The sequence below is a fragment of the Gossypium raimondii genome, chromosome 5 (assembly GCF_025698545.1).
Source record: "Gossypium raimondii isolate GPD5lz chromosome 5, ASM2569854v1, whole genome shotgun sequence".
In the NCBI taxonomy this organism is placed as follows: domain Eukaryota; kingdom Viridiplantae; phylum Streptophyta; class Magnoliopsida; order Malvales; family Malvaceae; genus Gossypium; species Gossypium raimondii.
Genome location: NC_068569.1, coordinates 24523515 through 24533123, shown reverse-complemented (window position 1 = coordinate 24533123; position 9609 = coordinate 24523515). Strand labels below are relative to the sequence as shown.

Genomic DNA, 9609 nt, shown 5'->3' with positions numbered 1-9609 from the left:
TTCGCACTTTTAAAAAAATTATATTTTAACAAAAAATTTCTAGAAACTTTATATTAGTTTCAATTTTTTTCTGATTTGTTATTTTTTAGATTTTCTGAATTGATTTAATAATTTTTGTATTTTATATCTTTTTGTGTTCTATGTCTTTTAAAAAATAAAATAAATATTTTAAAATTATGGGATTTTATATAATTCTATATATTTTTATGATTTTTAAGAAAATGAGAATTTTTCAGATTTTTTTTGCTTTTTTTATGGTTTACCCTTTTTCCTTTTTTTACTTTTATTTCTAGAAATTAAAGTTTGGGTGACGTGGGCCTTTTTTCAACGTCAATTAAAACTGAGCAAATTGATAACGGATTGAAAACTTCAGGTACCAAAGTGATAAAAATTTTCTTTAGGTACTAAAGTGATAATTGGATGCAATTTTGGGAGGCAAATAGTACATTAACCCTTCTCTTATTTATTACTTATCCCTTATTAATTTTAGCTAATTAGATATAAAATAATCATTTAATATTATCACTTAATTATTTTATAATTAATTAGTGATAATATAAATTTTATTATTTACCCTTTAATTAAATTAAATTAATTAGAGAAAATATTTTTTTGACAAAAAATAGAGAAAATAATTATGACATAATATATGAAGTCATTTTTTACCCCAAGGTAATTTTGGCTTGACCCACAATAATTTTAACTTGACACATAGTGTTTTGTAATTGAGTGAGTTTTTCGTCTACAATCACATCATCATTTTCCCATGTTAGCGACCACGTCAACTTTCAATTATCATGTCAACTATTACTTTTCTATTTGTCGAAGAGTTTTGATTGAAAACTATGTTTTAAGATTTAATGAAGTGAAATTATTGATTTAAATGATTTAATTAGATGTTATTTTCGATAAAGAATTTAATTAATTTTTTAATTATTTTGAGGATTTTTTCAATGAAGCCTCAAAACTTTTTGTTTATTAAAAAGGAATTCAATATTTTTATAATTCTATTTTGTTTGTTATGCAAATTTTTAGAAGGTAAATTACAAGTTTGGTCACTTATGTATAGTTTAAATTATCTTTTGGTCAATAAACTTTTAAAATTATTATATGATCACTAACATTATCGATTCGTTACATTATTGGTTATTGAAAGTGTGCCGCTATCTGTCATTAATGGTGTGATGACAATATGACAGGGCAATTACCAATACATTTTATTAATGTGTTCGACATATGTTGATATTTTGATGGATTTGGAATTGCTAAAGGTTGGTTTGGATGGTCGATTGGGTGCGGTGCGGTGTGTTTAGCTTACTTTTTGTCTCATGCTACAGTATCGCTACAGTATCTAATATCACCACCACCGTTGTTTTTACACTAACCGCAGGTAAACGCACCACCCATCCAAACTCACCCTAAATGAGAAAAGGAAACTTGATGAAGAAAAGATTGTTACTTTGGCCTCTAAGTTTATCGATGTTATTGCTTATACAACCTCTACAAATTTACGGTGGATAATGGGAAATTTGATTAAGGGCTAATTTAGTAATATTTTTTAAAAGTACTTTTGAAAGATACTGCAAAAAAGTGATTTTGAGAAGTACTTTAAAAATTTTAGTTTAAGATTTGAGTGTTAAGCATTCTTGTCAAAAAATACATTTGAGAAATAAAATGTCCATTTTAGACATGTTATTATCAAATAACAAATATGCATTTAAATAATGTTCAAATTAATTAATATTATTATATTTTAGTAAGAATATAAAAAATTATTATAACTTCTTGTTAAAATTTTAATATATGAAATATAAATTTTAAATATTTTAAACAATAAATATTAATTATTTATAAAATTTAATTAGAATATATAAACTATATTTTAAATAGTTAAATATAACCATTAAATATTTGTAATTAGATATTAACATATTTTATTATTTCAAAAATATAATTTTATTTTTAATTAATGATTTTAACACATTTGTAATTAAGCACCAAGAAAAAAAAGAAAGGAAAATACTATATTTTTGAAGAGGTGAAAAATAATTAAGCATCAAAAGTGTTTTTGAGAAAAAAGTTAAAATTTTAACTTCTCTTTCGAAGTGATTTTGAAAAGTATTTTTAAAAATGCTTTTAAAAGTTAAAATTTCAACCAAAAATATTTTTTAAGCACTACTAAATAAGCCCTAAATATCCTTATATTAAAGATAGAGTATTGATTGAAATCAAAGGTGTTGCAGAAAATTGTGTTAAAGAAATCAAGCAAGATGAGATGCTTTATTTGAAACTAATGATTTTGTAAGGGGTAATAAGGCACCTATTAGCACTCTTTGTGGTGCCTGATTGCGTGACAGAGAAGACATTGTCTTAGATATTTGATCTCCCTGATAATGGAGTTATTAATTTCATGGTGCCAAATATAGGTTATGATCCAAAGGAGTGAGAAGATTCAATGGCGTTTAAGTTTAAGAGGTTCATGGCAAGTGATGGCATTGATAATGGTAGAGGGAACTGCTTGATTTAACAATGAGTAGAGACATTAAAATGATCGCGTTTTATTAATAAGTATTGAATGTAATGATAATGTATATTACACTCCAAAAGAGAGTGCATGTTTAAATATTAGAAATGACATTATTAAGAGGAATAATCACGAGCTACGAACATAAACTATAAAACGAATATGAAAGATACTAAAAAATATATTATCTTTTAAAATTGGGAGAAAAGAAAAAGAGGAAGAGGGAAAAAAGGGAGAAAAAAATATAAAGAAAAAAACTACCTAAAATTTCAACAACAGCATCATATTACAATTTTCAACAACCAAGTTAGATTATTGTCATATTTAATATTAGGTAACAGTTATCGATTGAATCTTAGCTCGATTAGTATGAATATTGTTGCTGATATAAGAGAACATGTGTTTGAGTGCGTTGAAACCTATTATTCTCCTATTTATGGGTTGGGAGGGATTATAAGGAGTTCTAAACATTGTATCAAAAGAGTATATATTATCAGAACCATATTAAATCTCATTGCAAGTATTTTTCTAAATTTTATGTGAAAAGATAAAATTACCTTCAAAATAATATATATTACTTTATAAAAATGAAGTGTTTTTGGTAAATTTACAACTAAATTAGAATTCAATTGATTAGGGAGTTCAACTCGATATATAGATAGATAAATATAAATAGGTAACAAATTGCTAATTTAGGGATAAATTATACAAATAATCACTGTAAAATCATTTTTATTTTAAGCACTCACAATAAAACGTTATAAAGTTATATTGCATAGTTAATAATTCCATCGTTTTGTTCATCAATAAACCGTCCCATTTGGCAATCATCTTTCTTTGCCTTTACCAGTACCCATTGTCACTGACTTGCTTTCACCTTCACCATCGCCTAAAACCAAAGTGCCAACCAACCAATCATCATCAACCCCTAAACCAGCCCCCTCTCGACTCTTTTTCAATTCTCACCTCCACTCATGCATACCATCTCCTGCACACTACCCTACTACCTTAATTCACTCCACCATTTTTCACCATCTCATCTGAGCCCTCTATTCCACCACTACCGAAACCAAACATTGACCTAAACCAATCATAACCTCATCCTATACACACTGTCAACCATCAAACCACAAATTGAAATGAGCAAATTAAAAATAAAAAAGGCCTTAAACCTAAACCTACAGCAAATGAAGAATTAAAAAAAGAAGAAGCAAAAGATAGAGAGCAAGAAGCAAAGCAAAAAATCAGAGAAAGAATTAAAAAGGAAAAAAAAACATAGAAAGGAGAACTCATCTTTTAAGGCTTCTCGGTTATTTGGGCACCAGAGCTCCGTTTAACAATCCGAACGGTGAAGGTAGAGAAGAGTTCGAGGAGAACAACATATCTGGGGCTCATGACGGTCCAACGGTGGACGCTGACGGATCGAGTTTTCAGCTTCAGACCTCTGCTTGGGGTTTTGGTCACTTTTGGAGAAAATTTAAGCCGAATGATGTATAGAGGGTCTGGATACCTGTCGTTTGGTGGTGGTTTTGTGTCAGTCGAAGCACCGGTGGTGGGATTAGAGAAAATAAAAGAAAAAAAGAAAACAGAAAAGAAAGAAAAAAAGGAAAAAAGAGAGCAAAAGAATCAAAATTTTAAAAGATGTCAATGTCATTTTTTTTTAAACTACAAAATTAGTTATTTTTGTTAGTCTCATATTACATTTTTAAGTTATCGTTTTATTACGAAGTAATTAGTTTACTGTTAAATTCTATTACCTCCCCAACAACGGTTTTATGTGGCAGTCTAAATGTGTTTTAAATGTCAACTTGGATATCCTCAGTCCAAATTAAATTTATTTAATTAAAAATTTATTTTCGTTGACATTCAAGTTGGTATTTAAAACCCATTTGGACTGCCACGTAGGATTACTGTTAGGGAGGTAACGGAATTTAATGGTAGAGTGACAATTTCGTAACAAAACGATAACGTAAATGATTAAAATGTAACATTTCAAACATAAATTACTAATATGTAATCTGAGATAAATAAAAATAATTATTTATATAGTTACAATTTTTTATATTTTAATGAAATTGACTAAAATAATTAAACAATTACAAATTTTTCTATTTTAAATATTTAAAATAAAAATATTTTATAATTAAGTGTTTATTTGTATAATTTATTCTAAATTTAAGCCTTTTACCTTTTATTTTATTTTATAATTTGTGCACTAAACCCTAGTTAAAATTGGTCTCCATCGGTTATTCGCCTCACCTCATCAGCTTCAGTATCGCCAGAGCCTCATCTCTCATCTTCCCCAAGTCTCCTCGCCGCTCTCAAAAATGGTAATCCAAATCCCTAATTTCAAAGCTCTATTGTCGTTAATTGATTAGTTCATCTCTTTCTGCAGCTTTTTATATGCTTTATTGTACTTGACCTCACTATCAGCTTTAGAAAAAAAGTCAAAATCCGCTTCATTTTTTACCCTTTTTTGAGGAAAAGGATTGTTATGAGCGCTTGTAAAATGGGTTTCTCTTGATTTTGATTGTGTTCTTTCTTTTTTTCCCTAAAGATCGTTGGTTTTAGTTCATTTTAACGTGTTTTTTTTTGAGTCGTGTTTACAGTCTCTGGTGGCCAACGAAGATTTTCAGCACATTTTACGTGTATTGAACACCAACGTTGATGGAAAGCAGAAGATTATGTTTGCTTTGACTTCCATCAAGGGTATCGGAAGGCGTTTTGCTAACATTGTTTGCAAGAAGGCCGATGTCGATATGAACAAGAGGTTCGTTTTTGTATTGAAATTTTTAGATATATATGGACGCTCTTATTTTCATGCCAATGTTAGGTTTCATTGGGAATAACTAAGATGCTCTATGACTGAAAGTTTAGACAATGATATATGATATGATTTGAGGCATTTCATGCCGAAGTGATTACTTTTGATCTAGCTGCAAGTAGATTATGTGCATGTAGAAGAAAATTATGAGTTTTTTCTTTCTACTTTAGATAGAGTTAGACTAGAATCAACATCTCTTATGTCATGCAATGACAATATAAAAATGGAGTTGGTATTTGGATGAATATAATCAAATATAGTCACTTTGAGGTCAAATCCCAGGTCTCAGCCCTGGATGGGCGGTGGAAACTACCAAGCTTCAGCACGGTAGAGGTAGAGGGAATTTCTGGTAGGGTGGTGACACATGTAGATAAAGCACGTATTGTGAAAAGGACTCTCTTGAGTGAGACATTTTGGTTCAAACCAAGGGAGGTGCACCTACGGGTTATAAAGAGGGTTTGGGGTGCTAAAAAAGGATGATACTTTTGATGCAAAGGTGGTGACCAAATCCTATTCTGTAGGGTGATGTCCTGGTCATTACATTTCTAGTCCATAATCATGTGGGAAGCATAGGCTGTGGGTTGATGAGGTTGTTCAATAGTATTTGGGTTTTGTAGTTATTGTGGGGAACTTATTTGATCTACTTCTTCCTGGTGTCAGGGCTGGTGAGTTGACTGCACAGGAACTGGACAATCTCATGACCATTGTTGCCAACCCCAGGCAGTTTAAAATTCCAGACTGGTTTCTGAATAGGCAAAAGGATTACAAGGATGGAAAGTATTCCCAGGTTGTTTCTAATGCTCTCGACATGAAGTTGAGAGATGACTTGGAGCGTTTGAAGAAAATCAGGTTAATTCTTTGTTTCTGCTCTTAACTGATTTGTCTTTGCGCATGTCTTATTTTATGTGCCAGTTATTATTTGATACATAACCTTAGGAAAGATACCATCAACATACCTGTTTCGGACACATACTCATAACCGACACTCACACTGGAGTTTTGAGTATCATGATTTTCAATCACAACTGAATAATTTAGACAATTTATTTGAGGCATTCTCGTCTTTAACTTGTAATTGGGACTGAATTAAGCACCCGTCCTGGCCTTTCTTTGTGCCTATATTATCCAGACTCAGGGTTAATGTTGGATAAGGGCATCTGTTTTTTTTAAAGTTGTTCATATACCGAGGCTCATACATTCTTACCTACCTATGTCCGATTATTGAGTACTATAGAGAAAGTACGAATTTAGAGTGTGTTAACTTAAGATTTCTTAAGAAGTAGATTGAATCTCAGTTGATTCAATTTCTATTTGTGGTTTTAGTCTAGGGTTTTGGGACATGAGATGGCAACTAACATTTTGAAATACCATCATGCAGGAACCACCGTGGGCTGAGGCACTACTGGGGCCTACGTGTCCGCGGTCAGCACACCAAGACTACCGGTCGCAGAGGGAAGACTGTTGGTGTCTCTAAGAAGCGTTGAGTGCATATATATATTTCCTGAGGCAGAGTTTATTTCCTTGCTTCTAGGCACTGTTTGCATGAAGACAAATTTTGGATGTGATTTTCTTCTTCAGACGTTTTGTTTTAATTAATAGTTTTCTCCTATGAATATGGCAATGTTAGACATGACATTAGAATACGCAAATTTCAGGTCAATGAATTTCCCAACATTCATTAATTAATCATATTCAAATGGTTGATTATTATTTTTCGATGGATGTGAAACTTTATCTAATGATATAGTTTTCAGTTATTTTCAGAGTAGTTCGTTTGGTCTAACTAGAGTTTTTGAAAGAATTGTAATTTAAGGAAAGTGTTAAATAAATTTTAATAAGTTCTTATTGTAATTAAGTGATAGAATATTTTAAATATTTTCAAAAGAAAAACTGTTGACTGGTTTAAAGAAATATTTTTAAATATTACTTTTTTATTCTTAGAATTACTCATAATGTTTGTCTAATTCATAAATAAAATGTTTTAGTATTGGTAACAATGTTGATGTTAAATAAATTAATATTTAGTTTTTTTAAATATTAATTTTAAATAAATATTAAATATATGATATTAAATATTCTTATAAAAAGTACAATAAATTATTTGGTATTCACAATAATTATGATGATAATGATGATGGGAAAATACCAATTATTGACTGTATTCAAAAAGATGCTACAGGATTGAAATATAAATTCTCCCATTTTCAGCTATTAAATAGTAGTTAAGTACTTGAAAAGCCTGTTTTAAATTGTCAAGCTCCAAATATTTCGCTACAGAGGTCTGATTATGAGTTATTAAAGGGTATAATGATGAATAAAAATTCACAATTTTGGCGCTGTTCCTAAAGGACCCAATAAATTCTTAATTGGAATTAGAGGATCTTTTTAATTGATTGTTTTATCACAATGTGATATTTTACATCGTTGAATGGGCCATGCGAAAACAATTAGATGATAACAAAATTATCAAAGATTGGGATTCTTTATTTATGTTTAAGAGCGTATGAATAGTTCACGGTTAGTGGAGCAAGAACAAGGGATTGATAAGTGTAAAAAAAAAGATACATGTCAAATTTTTATAATTATTTGTGGAGTAAAAAAATACATTGCCAATATATTAAATACTAATTCAAAAATATAATATTTTTGATCAATTTATTGAATGTGGTTATGATTAATAAATATTAAAATATGTCATAAGTTCTTGCAAAGAATTAGCTCTTGTACATTTCGAAATGTGCAAATTAGGGGTGGATTGTATTCCGATTCCTCTATTGAAAAATGGGTAATTTAACTCTTGTACATTTCGAAACGTGCAAATTAGCCCCTCCATTAATATTTTTTGTTAAAAAAATGATGTGAAACATGCTGAACATTAATTTTTATTGGTAAGCTATAAAATGGTCACCCAATTATGTTTTTCATTCTATTTTGGTCACTCAACTATTAATTTTTCAATTTAGTCACTAAATTTTGAAATTAAATATTTTAGTCACTCGAGTTGATGCTTACACATTCTATCAATTTGATCCTAAATATAAAAATTCAAGAATTTTAGCTCTCAATATTTACAAAATTTGTCATTTTAATTTTAATTCTAAAAATTCAATAAATTTGGCCATCAATATTTACAAAATCTGTCAATTTAATCCTAACTCTAAAATTTTAAAAATATTTAAAAAAAATCATTTTTAGCCATTTATAATCCATTGGCTAACTTGTGATGGCAATGGGGTGGGTCGGTGTTTTGCCTGCCCCGACCCAATGCTCTACCACCATGCTCTGACCTGACCCGACATCGACTTTAAAAAATAACTCGCTCCAAACCCAAACTCGAAAATTAATAGTATACTCAACTCCAAACCGATTCGATCCAATCTAATCGAGTTTAATTTAATGATTTATCTCTAGAGTTGTGTACTAATATATATTTACACACATGCTCTGATTACAACACAAAAGAAAAAAAAAGAAATAACAAATATTCCTTTAATAAATTATTAAATTAAGAAAATAGAAAATGGGGGAAATAAACTTAAGAGGGGGTGAAAGGAGACAATATAGAGAGAATGAGACTAGTAATGATTAATTTTAAGGATTTTTAATTTAATTAATATTAAATATGTATTGAGGGTGATTTCGTAAATATCTTGGACGAGGTGGGCGGTTTCATTCTAAACTCGACCTAATTATTTTTAAAAACTAACCTGCCCTGACCCTCAACTTCAAAAAATAAATCGACCCTATCGGCTCGGAACTCGTCAAATTCAGGGCTTTTTTTCCATCCCTACGGCTAACCCATGTGAAATATTAAAATAAAAAAAATACCCTTTGATAACACTCTAGAATAACGTATTTTTATGTATTAATTATATATTTATTCTGAGTATAATCCTGCTAATTTGAACTATTTATGATCTTTTATCTCATAGGGACTAAATTTGAGGGAAAAACAAAATTAAGGGCCAAAAGCGTGAATTTAGAGATAAAATGGGCCAATATGCTACACAAAGAAAAGTTGGTGCCAAAAGTGCAAGCATGGAGAACACAAGTGTTGAAATGCAAAAAGAAGAGATTTTATTATATCAGACTCTATTTTTATTATATTGGGATAATTAATATTAAGATAATTATTAAGGATTATTTAATTTTAGGATTTAATTTTATTTATCTTTATTTATCTTCAATTAAATGTATTTATCTTTTGGGAATTTAAGTAGTATTAGACTATCTCCTCTAGCACTATAAATAGGGGGTGAAG

The 9609-nt window shown here is 29.7% G+C and overlaps 1 protein-coding gene across 1 annotated transcript; it reads left to right on the top strand.

The window, feature by feature from the left end:
- The first annotated feature begins 4719 nt into the window (after positions 1 to 4719).
- LOC105770755 (40S ribosomal protein S18) lies at positions 4720 to 7058 on the top strand. The gene is made up of 4 exons (XM_012592091.2): positions 4720 to 4854; positions 5134 to 5294; positions 6009 to 6197; positions 6727 to 7058. The coding sequence occupies exons 1-4, from the start codon at positions 4852 to 4854 to the stop codon at positions 6830 to 6832; spliced, it is 459 nt and encodes a 152-aa protein (XP_012447545.1). The 5' UTR covers positions 4720 to 4851; the 3' UTR covers positions 6833 to 7058.
- The last annotated feature ends 2551 nt before the right edge of the window (positions 7059 to 9609 follow it).

What these genes read in the sequence shown, in the direction of transcription:
- LOC105770755 (XM_012592091.2), top strand. An exon ending in GATGTCGATATGAACAAGAG is followed by an intron (nt 5,295 to 6,008) that starts GTTCGTTTTTGT and finishes TCCTGGTGTCAG; the next exon opens with GGCTGGTGAGTTGACTGCAC. An exon ending in GAGCGTTTGAAGAAAATCAG is followed by an intron (nt 6,198 to 6,726) that starts GTTAATTCTTTG and finishes ACCATCATGCAG; the next exon opens with GAACCACCGTGGGCTGAGGC.